The sequence below is a fragment of the Gopherus evgoodei genome, chromosome 4 (genome assembly GCF_007399415.2).
Source record: "Gopherus evgoodei ecotype Sinaloan lineage chromosome 4, rGopEvg1_v1.p, whole genome shotgun sequence".
NCBI lineage: Eukaryota > Metazoa > Chordata > Testudines > Testudinidae > Gopherus > Gopherus evgoodei.
Window position 1 is genome coordinate 110,561,971 of NC_044325.1, and position 20,658 is coordinate 110,582,628.

At 41.2% G+C, this 20,658-nt stretch overlaps 1 protein-coding gene and 1 long non-coding RNA gene across 5 annotated transcripts in view; one reads left to right on the forward strand and one right to left on the reverse strand.

Annotated features, from left to right (window-relative positions):
- OSBPL5 (oxysterol binding protein like 5) overlaps nucleotides 1–20,658 on the forward strand; it is a 214,500-nt gene that overhangs the window by 114,870 nt on the left and 78,972 nt on the right. For 3 of the 4 annotated variants that reach the window (XM_030560548.1, XM_030560546.1, XM_030560545.1), the window contains exons 2-3: nucleotides 1,454–1,610; nucleotides 17,680–17,753. In XM_030560548.1, coding sequence (XP_030416408.1) covers nucleotides 1,475–1,610; nucleotides 17,680–17,753 — 210 coding nt within the window. In that variant the 5' untranslated portion in view covers nucleotides 1,454–1,474. The remainder of the gene's footprint in view (nucleotides 1–1,453; nucleotides 1,611–17,679; nucleotides 17,754–20,658) is intronic. The other variant, XM_030560547.1, reaches the window with a different exon arrangement.
- Nucleotides 14,496–20,553, reverse strand: LOC115650497. Its single transcript, XR_004000105.1, has 3 exons — nucleotides 20,457–20,553; nucleotides 17,572–17,576; nucleotides 14,496–14,506 (listed from the first exon to the last, which is right to left on the reverse strand). It is a non-coding gene; the product is annotated as an uncharacterized LOC115650497 (long non-coding RNA).

Sequence of the window (20,658 nt, forward strand, 5' to 3'; positions counted from 1 at the left end):
TCAAAAAACATTATTATTGTAATTGCTTCCTATATGGATCAACATAGCAGGTGCCAGAGACACAGCCCTAGCAAAATACAAGAGGATGTGTTCTCACATTCCACTAGATTCTTGACCCCACCCCCACCCTGCCTGCTTTGTACTGCCTCAGTAGTGAAAAGCTCCCCTGAAAGGGCAGTTGAGGCTTCTCCTATCAGAGATGGAGTGGGGAGGGTTTCAGCTGCAGGGATGCGGTTTTCCCAGGAGCAGGGTGGAATGCACAGCATCCTCCATGAGCCTCAGCCAATACAGTGGTCTATGTGGTATCACTTCAGCCAGTATAATTTAAAGAGCCCCTAGGCTGCTTTAAATCATGCTGGGAGCTGTTTCCGCTGTGTTATCCTCAGCTGCACCAAACAGCTGGCCCGTTATTTCTTCATAGCACGAAGAGATGGGCAAACTTACAGACCATTTTTCAGGAAACAGTGCCCTGAAATTCCAGTGGGTCTCCCCCAAACTCTCTTTCTTGTGCAATAATTCATCCTGTGAGAGAAAATATACCATGTATTCCCTTCTGCAAAGCCTGAAGGCTAAGTTAACTCCCATCACTGCTCAAGAGAACTCTGCCTCCAGTTGCACATCAGAGGGAGCATAAAGCCTAGAAATCAGGAAGATAATCATAATACTAAATTGTGATGGGTAAAATTGAACTGCTTGTCAGAAAGGTATAAAAGAAACCTTTAATTCCAGTCAGGATAATCTGTGCTTCAGAGGAGAAGTGGTAAATAGTACAGCACTACCCAGCTTTTGTACTGAGACGTAGGGAGGCTTTCAGGAAGATAAATGCTGTTCTGTAGCCCAGCAGAGGGGAAAAGCTTACCTCTATTGATCAAACTTTGAAGCTGATCTAATGGCCATTCGAAAGAAAATGTGATGCTGCGCAAATGTGCTGTTTGAAGAAATTGGGCAGGAGGGACTGGCTTTTCGATGCTAGTTCTCTGTGCAGCTCAAGTTACTCATATCAGGATCCTGGCAGCTGATCTTCCTCTATAAACCTTAGACTAGACTCTGATCTCAGTGACTGCAGCCTAAAGCCAGAACCTTCTTTTTAAAAAATGTAGCAAAGCAATTCAGTGTTCTGCTCTTCCTAGGTCCAGAAAGTAACCATTAACTAGGAAGTATCTTCAGAGCCTCATAAAGGAATGGAGATGTTACACAGGCTGGATCCATGAACGGGAGTTTGTAGCAGTGTCACTCCACTTTCCCACAGTTCATTGATGGCCAGGAGTGAGAAGAACAGGAATTTGGCTGTTCCTACTAATATAGCAATTTGTTTGAAGATCTCTCTGGCATTCTAAAAATGGAATCAGCACTCTGTTTAGGTAGCTCTGAAGAAGCAGAGTATTCTGCATGTGAAACTTTGGTTTCTTGTGTCTTGGCACTAACTGTTATTATTTCTGTCCATTCCTTGTAGAAAACCCCTACTGCTCATGCCATGAAGGAGGAGAATTTTCTTCGTCGCAGGTTCTCTCTCTGTCCTGCTTCTTCCACCCCTCAGAAAATTGACCCTCGCAAGCTGACACGGAATCTGTTCTTTGGGGCTGATAATGAGATCTACCCACTCAGCCCAGGTCAGTGCATGCTACATGGCTTCAGAATGTGCTACATGCTGCTCTCAGCCTATCTTCAATCGTCTCAAATCTCAGTGCAGCACATATGCACAAACAAACAATACCACATCTACTGAACTAATCCTCTAGGTGGGTGAGTGTAAGTGGATTTTATTAGAGCATCTGCAAGAAACAAAGAGAAACAGCTTTATATGGAAGCATGAGCAGGAGATCAAACTCGTTCAGCAAAGGAGGCCCCCAATTCTCCCCCCAATTAGGTATTGAGTGGTTCCTGTCAAATGCTACGAGCCTTCCGCTTCCATTGATTTAAGTGGGGAATGAAGGGCATTCATTCCTCAGAGATGGGGCTCAGAGCTAGTTGAACACTGAATGGCCTAAAATTTAAGAAGTGATTTTGAGTCTCTCTGTTTTGGGGTGCCCCATTTGAGGAACCTAAAATGGATCACCCTAAAAAGCAGATCCTTTTAAGGCATCACATGGGCACCCAAAAATTGAGGAACTCAATATTTCCAGCCTCTTTTGCAAATTGTGATTAGTACTTTTAAGTCACTTGACCCTACGGTGCACAATAAACGTTGCAAATGCAAATTCTCTTTCAGCAATGATCATAAATATCTTCAGCAGTTTTCCCGACAATATGTTCAGCTGCAGTAAGTATAACACCAGCTTCAAGAGTTCACATTACTTCCTTCAGGTTTAGTCTAAAATTGCTAGCAAACATCTGCTCTACAGGAAATGAAAGTCATGATATTGTTTTGGTATTTGCTGTGTGTAATAAATACTCAATCAAAATGTTTCTTTAATTGCAATCTGCAAACAGTGCTTCAGAATCCAGTTTGTAAACATGTGCTTTAACCTTAGATGAGGGAGCAATCATATTTTTGCAAAGTAATACTTTGTGGTTGTCATTTCTGTACTTACTAATCAAGTCTAGTAGCACCTCAGTAAGTTGTCAGCACATTGATATTTCAAGAGAAAAGGATACAGCACCTGCAAAAAGAAAGGTGATATTTTGTATTTATATAGCACCCAAAGAGGTACTCGAGGCTAGAGCCACAAAGGAATCTATCTAACTGCCTCTTTAGGCACCTAAATCAAACATTTAGGCACCAATGACATTCACAAAACCACTGCTCAGCTATCACCTCCCCCAGTAGGTGCCTAAACTTCATAGACATCTGTGTTTCTGCCAGTGGACATATGCAAAGCTACTGAATCCTGATGCCACCAAGCTGTTTAGTGCCCTGCTGGGATTACCAGACTAGGCATTTTCCTGCCTATCTTGCTGGCATGCCTACCTAACACAAAAGACATCAGGGATGAGCAGATGAGGACTCTGGGAGGCTGACTGGCATGAGTGTAAGTGCCTAGTGTATGCACCTGAGATATGAGAGATACACAAATTTGAATCCCTGATTTGGAGCAGGGAGTCAAACCTGATTCTCCCACATCACTGGTGAATGCCCTAACCACTGGGATATACAGTCAATCTTGCCCTACTTTTCTCTTTGGCCTAATGAATATTTAATTATTCATACTCATTGGAACAGTTTCAACAGGAGAGATTGAGACCTACCCCAGAATAGCCTGTAGCTCTGGCACTCTCCCAGGACGAGCAGACCTAAGTTCAAGTTCTTGCTCCAAATCAGAAAGAGCAGAGGTTTGAAAACAGGCTGTCTTTGTCCCAGGTAATTGCCCTAGCAGCAGGGCTATAATGGCATGGGAAAGGGGCGGGGGTCTGACTGATGCCCAAGTAGAGGGAGGCACCTTCCTCTGGCCCAGAATTAGGCACTCAACTCTCTTTATCCCAGCCCTTCTCTGTGGCATTGTTTACTGGCCTGCTTAGGCAACTCCATGCTCAGCTTTCTGGCTTCTGATTCCCTTTCTTAGGCACCTAATTGTCTCCATGGAGAGCCTGGATACCTAACTCAGGGCTGTGAATTCTACTGGGCAGCAGGCACCTAAGAAACCCGTTTGTAAATCTCATGCTCAGTGCTTCACAAACAGAGAACAAGGTCAGATCTGGAACCAAAGAGCTGACAAGCGAGGGTCAATCGTAGGCTGAAATGCTGAATTTTTGGTTTGGGGCAAATTTCAACATTTTCAGCAACAAAAGTAATTACAATTCAGAACACAAATAACTATCAAAATTCCTTTAAATTGGGATTTCCTGTACAAAAAAATCAGTTTGGGAAAATTTGTTCAGGCTTTCAGAACGTTGTTTCAGAGTTTCAAAATTTCATTTCAGATTTTATTTTATTTGTTTTGTTCTCTTACATTTTTATTTTTACATTATTTCATGGCCTGTCAGTAGTGCTAGGTTACGGTTAACAGTATATGTCACAACTATGTAAGGTTGTGAGTAGTACCACTGACATGTCATATTATGCTATAATGTTCTATTGTAAAATTCATTAAGGGCAGCTGCGACTTTGTACCAATTGAAACATCTTATCTTCTGTAGATCAAAATGTCTCCTGTTTGTGTTGTAATGAAACAGTTTAACTAGCAGCTGCCCTTAATGAGTTTAAAAGTAACATAAAAATAATAGGATTTTAACTATCATGTCATTCTGACATGCAAGTTGTACTAGTGCATATTATACACTACTACAACTCTCATGTCATGAAAGAATGTAAAAATATAAATGTGAGAAAAATTCCAAAAGAAATTTTGAAATCCAAAATGAAATTCCAAAATCCTAGTAATTTTCCAAAACATTTTTTCCAGTTCAAATTTTCTGTCACTCTATCCTTTTTAAAATGTGTAGATTTTTGATTAAACTAGCATTTTCTATTGAAAAAAATGTGTTGACAACAAATTTCTATCCAGCTCCAGGCAATAATTTAAAGATTTTTGGGTGTCCAGTTTGAGACAGGTTGGGCCTGATTTTGAAAATTGAAAATTAGTCCACAAGCTTCTCAACCTGAACATTTAAACTTTGAAATACCTAATATGTTTGCTAACTTTCATAAGTTTGACTGCAGACAACTACAACTCCATATAGATATGTGTCAGGAGCAAAAAGCTTTTGCAGTAGACTACTTTGTCATTGCTAAGCCAACCCAGAAGCTGGGCCAGCGTTTAGACTTTGGGAAGCCTATTTGTCAACTTTAGGAAACTTAAATTTTGAAGAGCATGGGCAAAGATTTTTCCTGCTGTCATCAGCTTCCTCTGCTGCAGGGTAAATGGAGATCAGCTGCTTATCATGGGGTCCATGCAGAATAATTACCAACAGTCTGAAAAATTCAGTTAGCTCATATGTGAGGTGTTGAGTGCTCTTTAATACCCATATAAACCAAAGAGAGCTGAGGGTTTGCAGCAGATGCTCAGCACATCCTGGGTTGAGTCCCCTCTTACCACATGCTTTGATTCTTTATTGGCCTTCTACATTGTTTCTCCTTGCTTCTTGTAGATGGAGCATTCTAACTGGCCTGGCCTAAACCCGCTGGGTGTGTGTATAACAAATGCAGTGTTCTGGATTAGAGTTTTGTTGTCTTTCTCTGCTTAGCTAGAGGAACCTGGAACGTTGGTATAAGTGATGAAAACACCCACCCACCTTTCATCCCCTCCATCCTCAGCTTGGGAGAGTGTGGGCCAGAGATACAATTTAAAAAAGTACAAATTAGTACAAGTCACTGTTCTAACTAAGAGTTCTGGGGGTGGAGGAGTCTTACATTTGTTCTCTTTCCTTAGATTTTTATCCCATTTATTTTTCCTTCCAGCTCATTCTATCTCCACAACACTTCTTAAGTTTGCCGTGTATTTCTTTGAAAGAACAGACTCTATTCCATCATCTCCTGTATCTACTTTCTCCCTACCCCCAATTCTTTCTTCCCCACCTCTCTCCCCCATGGTGTGTTGTAGCTTCCTCTTAACTCCTTTTCTTCTACTCCCTTTTTTCCTACTGTATCTCATTCTGTCTTCTTTCCAAGGGTCAATTAGGTGTCTCTCCTCACTGGGAATCACCTTTCTAGTTCCCCTCCTCCCCTGGGTTCTGATAGATGCTGCTACTCCTGTGAAGAAGTCTGAGTTTCCCTTCTCTCTGTCCACTGTGAAGGCTTTTCCACTGATCACTCTCTTCCCCCTTCCCAAGTTTGTGTCCAGATGCTGTATTATCAGCTCAGAGAAGGAACTAAGGTAAGCTGTAGGCAGCTCCATTACCGGCTAGGAAGGAGCTTGCAGTGGCCTCGCACCCTCAGTAGAAGTTCAGCTATTTCTCACACAGAATCAAATCAGTCATTGTTGCTCTCTACCACAACTGGGGCAACAGGTTTCACAAGCCCCAAAACTAGCCCTGGGTGGCTTTGGGACATGTAAATAAATATAGTTAAAAGTTAGTAACAGACTTTACATATGCTATTCCAGAAAGATAATGAAGCAGCAATTCTCCTGTTGTATAAAGCTAGTCAGTGCACTCCCTAAGCTTCGTTTTAAGAGAAAGTCACCCTAGTAGTTATCAGTCATGCTTATTAGATTGTCACTTACTAAGAGAGAAGTAAATTGAGCCTGTGGGTCAAGACATGGTAGTAAGCTCAAGGGAAAAAAAGCTGCTACTTTTCCAGAAAGGATCAGGATATTTATTATAACTATATAGGAGAACAAACAGAAAGTATCAATAACTCAAATGCATAACATATGGTATGTAACCACAGACTGTATTATTACAGGCTTTCTCCTGAATGTTTTTAGCATTCAGAAAAGTGGGATTTCATTACTCTTTCAATAAGATCAATTAATCTTTCTTCTGGACCCATTGCTATTACTGAGCTCAAAGCTTTTGCTTTCTCCTTTTATAGGAGCCTTTCCCAGCATGCTGTCTGTCTTAGTAGCTGGCCTTTTAAATCTGTGTAGGAATGAGCTGTAGCTCTAATATAGCCATTTTGTGATTGGGGTGGGGGAAAGGAACTGCTGCTTTTTAAAAAGCTGGTAAGTGTTTGGCTTTTTATGTATTTGCTTGTTTTTCTTCTTTTGGAGTGATAATGTGCTTTCTGCAGTAGAGGGGGGTTTATCTTTTGGGGTCTGCTTCTTTTTTCACTTTTTGTGTTTGTTACTGGGAAACTTCCAAAAATCCTTGGAATCTGCTATCAAAAGAAGGGCTTTCTGTTGCTCTGCAGTGTTACAAGAAGCCTGCTTGAGATCATTTGTTAAAGTCACCTGAAAAACTGATATATTCTTGTGTGAAGTTCTGTGCAATCAATGAAGAGCATAAGGACACAATATAACCTAGATGCTGACACACAGAAGCATTTGATGTGTGCTGATAAATGCTATTTAGTAGGGTGAACAAGAGGAAAGTATTCAGCTGTGGGAGAATTCCAGACTGCAGAGCTAAGTACAGCAACTGCATAGGTGTGTGAATGCATTCTAACTTCCACCCAATCTGGGAGGCCTGTAGGGATGTGGGGAGGAAAGTGCCAGTAAAGGAACCAAGGGGGAGTTCTGGCTCCTATTTGCATGGTTGAGCTCAGTGTACTCTCCCCCCTGCATGGCTTTTTTCTGTGTGAGCTGACGATGTGAGGTTTTGGAGTACCCTGTCTGCAGCGTTGGGTATGAAAACTTCACAGGAAGATCTTCAAGCTATGGTAGACTGAGCATAAATTCCCCCAAAATTTATGCATGGTAGAGGCTAACCCAACTGAAGTCCACAAAGGCATCAGTGAGGTCAGGAGGCACAAGATTTGGAGATTTCATTTGGTTTGGGGACTGACCTGAAGCTATGATCGAGCATAATATGCTGCCATATGCCCCCTCCCTCCTTCACTTCAGTGTTGTAAAGAGTCCTTGAACAAGGAGTTTGGTTTTGATTGGCTGTCTGTGACAAAATATATATTGGGTCACCACAAGTGACACTTCCCTGCAAGAGTTGTTTCATTATGAAGAGATGAGGATATGCCACTCCCAGAGGTGAACCTTTTAATTTTGCTCTGGCACACACATTACACCAATGTTGATTTGAGTTTTCTCTGTTAGTAAATGTACAATAGGTATGTAAATAAAATCAATAATAAAACATTCAGCCAATTTGCAAAATACAGTTATGTTTTCACAGAAATTATGATAGTTACAAATGAAGTCTATAGGATCTGTGGTTTACTGTTACGTGAAATAAGAACAAGAAACATGGATAAACTACAAATACAAAAACATTTTAGTGTTTTGTCTTTTGCTCATTTCACAACAAAAATAAATATGGAGGCACTATTTGGACACAGCTGGCTCCCTGTAATCATGTTTATTAACTCTCTGCAAACATACAAGGCCTAAATCCGTGCATACTGCTGCTCTGAGTAGTTTCTGGTGGTTCTGAAACAGAAAACAGTGCTTGCAAATTACTTATGCCTTTATGGTATTGTCAGTTGAAGCAGCTAGTTGAGCTGTGAGACTCATACAGCAGCAATGTGGCTTGGTGCACTTGAGTGGAATTTGGAAAAAAACTCTCTGTGGCTAGAATATCTTCACCTTCACCTTCTTTGTGTTAATTCCAAAATTCCATCATAGAAATGCCAGCCCTCAGTTTGACCATGTTTGTGGGAACATGCAAAATGGTTCTCAGTGTTGTATGTTGTTCCGACAACTTTGTAGCTATAAGGACAACACTTTTGCTTCAAAAGATTCTGTTTCATGCAAATAATTTGATGGCTTATTGAACTTAGCAGTATTTTGAAACATTACTTTAAATGTTAATGCTATATTCATTTTATTTGGATAAGAGCTACAGAGGGCAGAGGAAGGATTTTTCTGAAGTAGGGCATTTCATTTTTCTCTAATCAGTGAATGGTATCTGAAAAGATACAGGAGTTGCTAGTTTGCAGTGCATCTTGTTTTCTTTCAGCTTACTTGAAATCATGCACAGAAATCTCTGATGTAAATCAGAGAGTCAAATATTTGAATGTTTCTGTGATCAGACTTAACTGCAAATTTGTGATCAGACTTAACTGCAAATTACTGCTCTTAATGAAATGACATACTCAGTTGACATAATGCATTTCACTTGTTTACTTTGACTCTGAAATTGTAAAATAAGTAAAGAAGTTGCTATTTATTATAATTTTAATTGAGCCATTGCTGCTGCTGTTAGTACTGATTGCTAGCGATACCTATGCTTAAGCATATCTAAGGGTTTGTATAAGACCCTGTTTTGCACAGAAGGGAAGTTTCTTCATTAGTTTCTGCATTGAATTGCTTCATAACTAGGTGCTGCCTGCCTCCCCGTAAAGGGATTTTTATAGTCTGTAATCCTGACACAACCGTAGCACCGAACATCTTTGTAGAGGGGAAACTTGGATAAAGGGGTGTGTGCAGAAGGACCAGTAACAAGGTTTCATAGTCGGAGGTTTTCAGGTCAGTGGAGACCATCAGATCATCTAGTCTGACCTGTATAACACCACAGAATTTCATCCCATTTACCCTGCACTGAGCTCAGTAAGAATTTGTGTTTGACTAAAATGTATCTTCTCGGATGGCACCTACTCTTGATCTGAAAACTCCAAAGGAGGGAGAATCCATTATTTCCCTCGATAGCTTGTTCTAATGATTAATCACCCGTACTGATAAATGAGGCACACACCTTTTCTAATTGGAATTTTTCTGGCTTCAACTTCCCATCATCAGTTCTTGTTCTCTGCTGGATTAAAAGAGCCTGTTACGACCCAGTATTTTGTCCATGTTGAGGTATTTACCCACCATAATCAAGCCACGTCTCAGTCTTCCTTCGAATAAGTTAAACTGGTTGAGTTCTTTAACTAATACTGTAAGGCATTTTCTACAGCCCTTGAATCACTTTTTGTCTCTTTTCTGTGCCCCCTCCAATTTTTCAACATCCTGTTTAAATGCGGGCACCAGAATTGAATACAGTAGTCCAATACTGGTTTCGCCACTGCCATAATCAGAGGTAAAATCATCTCCCTACTCTTATTCATTACTCCTAATACATCCAAGGATCACACTGGGAGTTCACATTCAGTTGTTTAGCGAAGTCATTGATAAAGCTGACAATAAAGTGGAAAGTTCGTTTATGAAATTTGTGGATGACACTAAGATGGAAGGGGTTGTAAGCACTTAGGAGGGCAGGATTAGAATTCAAAATGATCTTCACAAATTGGATAATTGGTCTGAAATTAACAAAATTAACTTCAATAAAGACAAGTGCAAAGTGCTTCACTTGGGAAGGAAAAATCAAATGCAAAACAGGGAATAGCTGAGTAGCCAGTAGTACTGCTGAAAAGGACCTAAGGGTTATAATGGATCATACAATGAACATGAACCAACAATGTGATGCAGTGGTGAAAAAGGCCAATAGCATTCTTGGGCATACTAACAGGAGTGTTGTATGTAAAACCAAGAGGTAACAGTCATGCTCTTGCTCAGCGCTGAATAGCCTCGGCGGAGTACTGTGTCCAGTTCTGGGCACCATGCTTTAACAAAAATGTAGAGTAAATTGGAGAAAGTCAGAGGACAGCAACAGAAATGCTAAAAGGCTTAGAAAACCTGACCTCTGAGGAAAAGTTACAAAAACTGGGCATGTTTTGTCTTGAGAAAAGAAGACTGAGGGGGAACCTGATAAGTCTTAAAATACGTTAAGGGCTGTTATAAGGAGGATAGTAATCACTTGTTCTTGATGTCCAAGGAAGGTAGGACCAGAAGTAATTGGTTTAATCTATAGCAAGGGAGACTTAGGTTAGATATTAGGAAAATCTAACTACAAGGATTGTTAAGTACTGGAATAGGTTACGGAATCCTTGTCATTGGAGATTAAGATCAGGTTGGGTGAACACTTGTCAGGGAAGGTCTAGATATACTTGATTCAGCCTCAGAACAGGGGGGCTGGATCAGAAGGCCTCTCAAAGTCCTTTCCAGCCCTGCTTTTCTGTGATTCTATGACTTAAATCCTTTTCAGAGTCACTGTTTTCCAGGACACAGCCCCCCTATTTGATAGATGTGGCCAGTATACCTTGTTCCTAGATGAAGTAAAATGGATTTTGCTTGAATCCAGATTGCTCTGTAGGACTGCTCTGTCCTCAAACATTATCAGGAATGATTTTTATATTCTGATTGTTGATGAAAATATTAATGAGTGTTGGGCCTAGTACTGATCCCTGCAGAGCCCTCTCCATTCAGAGATGACTCCCTATTGACAACTACTTTTTGAGACTGGTCAGTTAGCCATTTTTTAATCCATTTAACATTTGCTTTAAAAAGTGAGGGCAGGACAGTATCAATAATCAGCATGTCATACAGTACTTGGTCAAAGTATATTGGATCTATTCTGTAGAGAGATTGTTATAGCACATTCACTGCTGCAGTATTTGAGCACCTGGAAGTAGTGGTTATTAAGCAACGTGACTACACATCTATTTTTCGGTGGTTGTTTTCTCATCCTCCCCCACCCCCAGGGATAGAAGCAAGTGCAGTGGAGTGTCTTGTTTAGGTTTGTTTGTCATTTAAAAATACATGTTGCTATTATGTGTGTGTTAGAGAAGGCAAGGTCAAAGAAATGAGCCTTGCACTTGGAGTAGAAGGTGGTGAAGTTTGTGATTATCCTGAGTTCCCAGTGGAGTTCATTCCATGGTCTGAGAACTGCCCCCCCTTGAAAGTTCTGCCTACTGCATACACAAGCTTTACCCATGCACTGCTACAGACTAGAGACCAAATGGATAGGCAACAGTTCTGCAGAAAAGGACCTAGGGGTTAGAGTGGACAAGAAGCTGGATATGAGTCAACAGTGTGCCCTTGTTGCCAAGAAGGCTAGAGGCATTTTGAGCTGTATAAGTAGGGGCATTGCCAGCAGATCGAGGGACATGATCATTTCCCTCTTTGACATTGGTGAGGTCTCATAGAAGATTAGGGTTGGAAAGGACCTCAGAAGGTCATCTAGTCCAACCCCCTGCTCAAAGCAGGACCAATCCCCAAACAGACTTTTACCCCAGTTCCTTAAATGGCTCCCTCAGGGATTGAACTCACAACCCTGGGTTTAGTAGGCCAATACTCAAACCACTGAGCTATCCCTCCCCCCCAACACTCATCTGGAATACTGTGTCCAGTTTTGGACCCCACACTACAAGAAGGATGTCAAGAAAATTGGAGAGAGTCCAGTGGAGGGGAACAAACATGATTAGGGGGCTGGAGCACATGACTTATGAGGAGAGGCTGGGGCAACTGGGATTGTTTAGTCTGCAGAAGAGAAGAATGAGGGGGGATTTGATAGCTGCTTTCAACTACCTGAAAAAAGGTTCCAAAGAGGATGGATCTAGACTGTTCTCAGTGGTACCAGATGACAGAACAAGGAGTAATGGTCTCAAGTTGCACTAGGAGAGGTTTAGGTTGGATATTAGGAAAAACTTTTTCACTAGGGGGGTGGTGAAGCACTGGAACGGGTTACCTGGAGAGGTCATGGAATCTCCTTCCTTAGGGGTTTTTAAGATCAGGCTTGACAAAGCCCTGGCTGGGATGATTTAGTTGAGGATTGGCCCTGCTTTGAGCAGGGGGTTGGACTAAATGATCTCCTGAGGTCCCTTCCAGCTCTGATATTCTATGATTCTATATTGTAGAGTTACAGTGTGCCTGAGGTATTTGTTCCACATCTTAGGAAATCTTCTAGATAGCTTGAACCCAATGCCATCGAGCACTTTGAAGATAAGGACCAAGATCTTTAAATTGCTTAGAAATTCTTTGGGAAACAACTGCAGAGAGCAGAGGATACATGTAATGTGTTTGTGGTAGCCTGTGTTGCTGAGGAGGTGCCCTGCAGTGTTCTGTACTAGCTGGAGCTTCCCAAATGCTGAAGGCTTTGTGCCCAAGTTTATAATGTGGCTGTAGTCCAGCTGAGAGGTGACAAAGGCGTGAATAATTGAGGTCGGGTCATTGCCCATGAGGATGGGATGGAGTCTCTTAGCCAACTGGAGATGTCAAGAAAACATGACTTGTATCTGCTACTATGTGAGAACTTAGTGTCAGCAAGGAATCCAAGAGTACTCTTAAATTATGGATCTAATTATAGCACAGCTATAGCTCTGTTGTTGTTGCAGTTAAGACCTGCTTTCTATTTAGAGCACTTAGAGTTGAGCTTTAAAGTCCACATGGTTACTTGAATTGCTTTGAAATTTGGCATGTCTCATGGGGTTGTGGGGCTATGTTGGTGATTGGAATTTGGGGTCATTTGACCACAAGTTTCCCAAAATACAGCGCCTGGCAGGGAGTGGGGGAAGAGACCACTCTTCTTAACACAAGCCCATTCTGGCAATGTTTATTTGTGCACAAAAAGTGATCAAACCAAGGTTCAGGTCATTGCACCAGTATCTCCAGTGCTCAAGAGTTACCCCCAAAACAGTGCACAGCACCCCCCAGCCCTTTGGGGGAATCAAATTAAAATGTTATTTGAAAGAGTTTCTTTTCAACTTAGGTGCCTGAGAAGGCCCACTCACCCAGTGGATTATACTGTACATGTGCAGAAAGAGGCTATTTGTAAAATAACTTCTCCGTCACAGGATCTGTGAGGCTCCCAGGGTATATTATGGTTCTCTAATCCAAGTGCTATCCCAGGCACCAACCCAATCTGCCTCTGTCAAAGGGTTTTTTACTATTTTTGGGAAATATCTGAGTACAGCAGAATATTCAGAAAGTTCTGAAATGGTTTGTTTGTGTTTTTTGTTTTTTTTTTTTTAAGAAAAACTGCACATGCACATGCTTTCTATGAATGTGACTGGGATGGAAGAGTAGGCGGGAATGAGAGACAAGTGTTGGGAATATGAGGGCCTTTCCATTTTAGAAGGAAAATGCCCTTCTTTGACAGTCTTAGATCCATGGTTCTCAACTTTTCCAGACTACCGTCTCCCTTTTAGGAGTCTGATTTGTCTTGTGTACCCAAAACCATAGCTGCTTACAAAATCAGACATAAAAATACACACGTGTTACAGCACACTATTACTGAAAAATTGCTGACTTTCTCATTTCTAACATAATTATAAAATAAATCAATTGGAATATAAATATTGTATTACATTTCAGTGTATAATATATAGAGCTGTATAAAGAAGCCATTGTCTGTATGAAATTTTAGTTTGCACTGACTTCACTAGTACTTTTTATGTAGCCTGTTATAAAACTAAGCGAGTATCTAGATGAGTTGATGTCCCCCTGGGGGTACATGTACGCCTGGTTGAGAACCACTGTCTTAGATGGTATCAGAGATGTTGATCACTGTCCTTTTGGAGAAAAGAGAAGTTAGTTGAGAGGGGCTGGAGCTAGGATTGCCAACAGTCTATTATTATTATAAGAGACATGTCTTATTTTTTCATCGCTGTACAACAAGATGGGGAGTTGCTGAGTGTTGCAAAAAGCAGCAAGAAATACCCTTGGCAAATGTAGGTAAGCACTGCTTATTATTATCATCAATAATAATAATAAATATCTGGAGGAGAATGGGGTGGGTTGGGGGGTGGCAGGGATGCTAAGAAATCAGTCCCTTTTTTTATAAATGCAATGTTGGCAACCCTAGGGAGCTGTTGCTGCTGCTGGTACAGTCCAATCCTGTTGCATCTCAGGTAGTGTTTAGGCTGGAGCTGATAGTGGTGGCAGTGTCATCTGGTTCCCCCTCTCAGGTCTTGACCAGACCAGGCCACTCTCAGGATCAGGATGACAAAGGTGTGGGGTTCCAGGAAATGGCAACGTGCTTCACCCTCACGACTGCCACGTTCCCCTAGCCTCAAGTCTGTTCTGTTTCCTTCCCCAAATCTTTCTTTAAGGACTCTCAGAGGGAAGGACGGATGCAATAGCCCATCCCCTCATTATTTTGTCTATCAATTAGGCCTAACATCCAACGAATCAAAATTGGTTCATTAATTTCTGGTTCCATATCGTCTGCTTTTCCCATAATCATTGGGAATTTCAGCATAATCCTTGAATTATATCAGCATGACCTTTTTGTTTGGACTCATCTAGTCTCTGTCTGGTTCTCTTATGCCTGTTTATAACACTTGTTATCGAAAGCAACTTGACTTTAAGTTACATTAACCTGCAGTAACAAATGTTAACATGTTGTGAACTTTCCTATACTTTTTACAACTGAGTTTACAATTAGGGGAAATTTGTAGGCCCAAGTATCAACACTTCTGTAAGGTCAGCAAGTGGTATGTCCCAGCTTTAGAACAGGCTGATGGTTGCACAGATGTGTCCCTTGAGGTGACCTGAGATCTAATTTATCATGTACAGCCAGTCAAAACCCAGCTCCTTATGTGATTATTTAATTAATATATAATTAATTAGTAACTTACATTTTTATCACAATCACTAATTTGATAACATGACCACCAACTTAATTTTGCAGTGCTCTATTTTAAAACAGCTTTGGCCTTTGTTCAGTAATGTGTAGTCACTATATGCAAGGCATGCATTGTATGCCCCAGGACCAGCTTTGCCTGTGGGACAACTCCATCCAGACTCCCATTGCATGGACAGAATGGCATTCTCCACACAACATGACCTCGCACACAGTGTATATATGAGGTCGTGCTGTGTGGAGGATGCCATTTTGCATGCAAGTGTAGAATTGCATGCATGACTAAATATGACATGGCATGACACTGCCTTTGAATAAGGAGCTGGAAACTAGGAATAAGAAGCTAGTATCACAGCTAAGGAACTGTGAATAAAGAACCAACTTCAGCCTTGTCTGATACCTGTGTTTGAATTTAGTGCATTATTGTGATCTGTGGTATTATGCATGATGTGATATGCTCCATGGTAGCATATTGAACTCAATGACAGGAAAATGGTGCACATGACAAACTAAGCACAGAGGCAGCTGGGTCCATCAGAGAATGAAGTGACTATTCTAGCCTCCTTTTCTGAAGGGAAAAGAGGATTGTTAAGAGGAAGGATGTGTCTATAGTTAAGGAATTATATTGGTAGTCTGAGATCTGGGTTCAGTTCCTGGCTGTGGCACTAGTTTCCTGGGGTAAGTCACTTAACCTCTCTGTGTTTCTGTTTCCGATGCATAAAATAGGGAAGTGGAGGGATCTATCTCTCTTTTCTCCTTTCTCTGTAGGCATTTGCTTCCTTAGGTCAATTCCTCTGCACTGCACAGCAGGAGGAGCATAGGGACTCGTGTCTGAAATCACAGGGGCACTTAACCATGATGCTGGAAGATGAAGGTGCTCAGTTCAGTGATATCCTGAGTCCAGAGAGCCTTTTTTGCAAATGTAAAATTAAATTTGAGAAGCATTTATACCATTAACTAAGGCAATGAGGCTCCGAATTGCTGATCAGTGACTGTAATCAGCAGTTTTCTACACAGAACCTCAACAATACTGACCAGTAAGATCCTATCGACTTTACAGTCATAACTCTGATTATTTATCAGATTGTTCTCTCACTCATTTTATAATGAATGTGTTAACAGAAAAAATGTCATAAGAAACTTAATTTCCTCCACAAGTTTCTGCCTGCCTGCTTTTCTTATTGCATTTGGCTTCTTAAATGGCTGTTAGATGCATTTTTAAGACTTTACTTCTTACTGACATGCCAAATTTGTACTTGATTCAGTTGTACAGTTATTTAATATATCTCTTGTTTCATTGGCCCAAGCCAAGAATGGTACTAGCGGTACTATATATAGGACTACTTGTCCAATTTCTATGATTCTCCATCACCATGGTATCGGAGCTCTTCTAAACATAAATTAATGTATCCACAGCACCCCATCAGGTAGGCAAGTGCTATCCATATTTTACAGATGGAGGAACTGAGGCACAGAGGTGATAAGACTTGCCTAAAGTCGCACAGGACATCTGTGGCAGAGCAAAGAATAAAGCTTCAAGTCCTGACTTCCAGTCCACTGCACAAAATGCTCTAAGTGAAATTCTGGTCCTATTGAAGTTAGTGGCAAAACTCTCATTGGCTTCAGTAGTGCTGCCCCAGGATTTCCCCGTGTTTTTTATGTGTCTGTGAGACTTGTCTGCACTGTGGTAGCATTTGGAAACTTCTCTATGAACACGTCTGGTGGTAATACATTGTCACTGAGTTTTGGCCAACAGTTTTAGTGGTTATTTACTGTATCAAGCATTGTGAACCCCTAAGGACTAATAATTTTGAAAACAAAGTTAGTGTCAAGACAAATAAAAATCTAGTCTAATAGAATGTGTTTTTCAGTAGGGGTTATAAGTTTTCCTTTAGTGTAAGGACATCATTACAATTTACCCAAAATACAGAATTTGTCTAGATAATGACATTGTATGGTCCTGAATAGAATTGCATATTTTATAACATTAAAATATTCAACATGTATGAAATATATGTACTCTGCTTTGACAATATAAAACCCTACATAAATGCTAACTGTTATTGTTAATATTTCTTGTTGTATCCAATAACCTCTTGGTCAAGGGATCTTAATAGTTGATTCCAGAAAACCTGTAATCTTTTATTGTTTCATTGTTTAATTACATCTAGATACAGTTCTCGTTCTATAAAATTTTATAATTCAGGTTAATATTTGTTGAAAAGAATGTACACTGTCAAATACATTTAGGTATGGGGCCATGCATTGAGCAAGGAGGATACAACGAAATACTGAAAAACTTACCAGGGCGTTATTTTGTGCACTAAATGAGGCAGAAGGCCAGTGGAAAAATAGGATGTGAACATATAGTTAAAGACCATCTCCTAATGAATAGGGAACCAAATTAAGAGTGCACAGGCAGCCTTAATTCTGGCGTTTCTTACTCTTTGAGCGCTTGACTTTGCAACCTTAACGCTCCCTTTTTTTTTTAAGTGGTTTTTTGGATGTAGTTTTTACATAGTAACAATTGAAAAGACCAAACATTTTAAATAGTGCCCTTTGGTATCTGAAACTCTTGCAGCAAATCTGTAACCATGTTTTCTGAAGTTAATTTACATATGGACTAGATTATGTAAAGCAGCTCTGTCTTCCTGGAGCTGCCCTACTGTGTCTAACGCCTGTGACAATTTCTCCTGCTCTGTGTTAGCAGAGGTCTTTTTAGAGTAATTGCTTGAATTAGCCATGATTTTCCACAGAAATTCTCAGTTTCTTGTTTATACTGCTCTGTTGCAGGAAAAGACATGGAAGGAAACAGCCTGTCAGCACTGAAGGATGAGGCTCCACAGACTCCAGTCTCCATTAGTAAGGTACTATGGAGTTGTGGGGCTTGTTCTTAGTCTCATTTGCATCTCTTCTCAGTGTGGGTTGTTAATCAACTGTTCCATTTTTAAACTCCTTTAGTGAGCATCTTTGGCAGTACATACGATAATGCTGTGTGCATGTGTGTGATATGAAAATAGGGTGAACTGGTGTCCCGATTTTATAGAGACTGTCCCAATTTTTGGGTCTTTTTCTTATATAGGCGCGTATTACCCCCCCCCCCCCGTCCCGATTTTTCACATTTGCTGTCTGGTCACCGTATATGAAAGAGAGCATGCTTAGAAGGATACAGATGAATCAACGCTGCCTTGTATGCCTGTCCAGCACCTAGCACAACAGGACCATGATTGTTTGGGGTCTTGGAGAGGCAAGGGGGCTACTATAATATAGAGATCAATAGTGATCACTATAAGGCTGCTATTTAAGAGGCATCCCCTGAAACAGCGTTTCTGGTCAGGGAGGAGAGCCTAAAGCTTAGTTGTTGGGAGCTGAGACTTTTATTATGTTGTTGTACAACATTCACCACAATGGAACCTGTGGGCATTAGTGCAGTACAAATAATTAGTAAGAGCCAAAATCCCAGATCAAAACATTGCATCTGTATCAGAAGCCAAGCTGAAAACGTGGATCCAAACACTCCTGAATGTGGAGTTCAAAATCAGGATCCAAACCTAAAAAAAATCCTGCCTGTCAGGATTGACTCAGTGTAGCTATAGGATCAACCTGTGAACCTGGATCTGGATTTGAAACAGACATGGGATTTTGGTTTGGGCAGACTTCTACTTAATTTTGTTTCTCAAGAATAGCTACACATAGAAACAGAAGCCTCTTAATAATTTTAACTTAATATATTCAGATATGAAGCTATAAAATTAAATCATGTTTTTCATCAGAAATTGAAATACAGCACAAAGGAAACAGCTGGAAGTTGAAGTGATTTCCTATCATACAGAGCACATTTTCGTGTATCTTTAAATGCATTTGCCTTGCCCAGAGCTTGTTACTCCCCTATAAGTTTGGGCAGAAGATTGTAAACGCTTCCACAGTGGAATCCTGATCAAGAAGCAGCAGGAAGAGATGATGTTGTGGAAGAACACTGGAGACAGTAACCTTTCTTAGTATAAAATGGCTTTGTGTGCATGTGTATATGCTGTTGCTGTAACTAGACAAGCTGAGATCCAGTCCAACCTCTGCATCTCAGCTGAGTTCCTAATTTGAACCCAGGCTCCCAGATAGCTTGACAGTGCCAAAAAAGGGTTCGGTGATTTGTCCACAGTCACCTGATCGCTACGGTCTGAACCCAGGGCCCTCTTTAATCCCCATCGTCTTGGAGACTCAACTAGACTGTGATATTAAACCCATGATTTAGGAGAGTGATGGGGAGGCTTAGCTGATTTTTATCCGTGGTTAGGCCACTCATGCTAGTCAAGGGATTGGCCTACAGATAATGGGCAACAGAATGGCATGTAAATCAGAGTTTGATTTCTCAGTTACATTCCTGTGCTTTTTCGCCCCATTGAAATGCATTTATTGATGTTGCAGGGATTTGAGTATTGCCCTGCTGTATATTTCCAGGTTGAGTGCTTGCTTTCTGACTTGCATTCCTATAGGTGTGCCTAGGTAAGAGGTGAAGGCTGCAGAGCACTTAGACACCCAGAAGAGCTTTCACTGCTTATCAAGCAGACTTTTGATGGGTTATTCTTTCTATATGCTGTTAGGGGCATTTATCACCTAATAAGTAGATAGAGATGAGGCAAAACTGAAACCTTATCCAGCCCCTTCCCACAGCTTTGAAGGCTGAGATGACATGGTACCTAGGTCAGACCCAGGCCTGGTTCTGCTTTTGCCAAACCAGGGTCCTGATCCTGCATTGGGAGGTAGGCAGGTGAATTCCTTCACCCGCACTGAGAGCGCTCCTTTGGAGTGCATCTGGGCCCCTGTAACTTAGATGCTGAGGGTTTGTGAAAATCAAAACCTGGCCGCCTCTGCTCCAGTATTGGAAATATGCCCAGTATTGGAAATTGGTGATTTAACGTGCTGGATCTGGAAAGGTGTAGTTAGTTTCCTGTTTCGTTTCCTACCTAAATGATGTAAGCAGACTGACTCTCCATTACTAAGAGAGACAGGTGGGTGAGGTATTATTATTTTTTTATTAGATCAACTTCTGTTGATGAGAGAGAGACACTTTTGAGTTTACCCCTAGCTCATCTTCAGGTCTGGGAAATGTACTCAGTGTGTCACAGCTAAATACAAGTTGGAACAGATTGATTAACATAACTAGTTAACACATATTTCAAGGGACTATTAAAGGTGAGGTGATCAGTTAATGTCCCTCTAGACTAGTGGTCACCAACCTTTTTGGTTGGCGGGCGCCAGCCGAAGGACCACTGCAGCAGTGGAGCACCCGCCGAATTGCTGTCGAATTTCGACGGCATTTCGGCGGTGATGCCTCTCGATGACGCCGCTTGCCATCGACAAGCGACATCATCGAGAAGCGTTGCCACCGAAATTTGGGAGTGACGCCTCTTAATGACATCCCTTGTCGGCGGCAAGCGTTGTCATAGAGAGGTGTCTTTGCTGAAATGCCACGGAAATTCGGCGGCATTTCGGCGGGTGCTCTCCCGGGGGCCAGGACGTGGGCGCATTAAGATGCCCTTGCGGGCGCTGCATTGGGGACCACTGCTCTATACCAAGGGTAGGCAACTTATGACACACGTGCCAAAAGCAGCACGCAAGCTGATTTTCAGTGGCACACACACTGCCCAGGTCCTGGCCACCAGTCCTGGGGACTCTGCATTTTAATTTAATTTTAAATGAAGCTTCTTAAACATTTTTAAAACCTTATTTACTGTACATACAACAATAGTTTAGTTATATATGATAGTGTTTTAG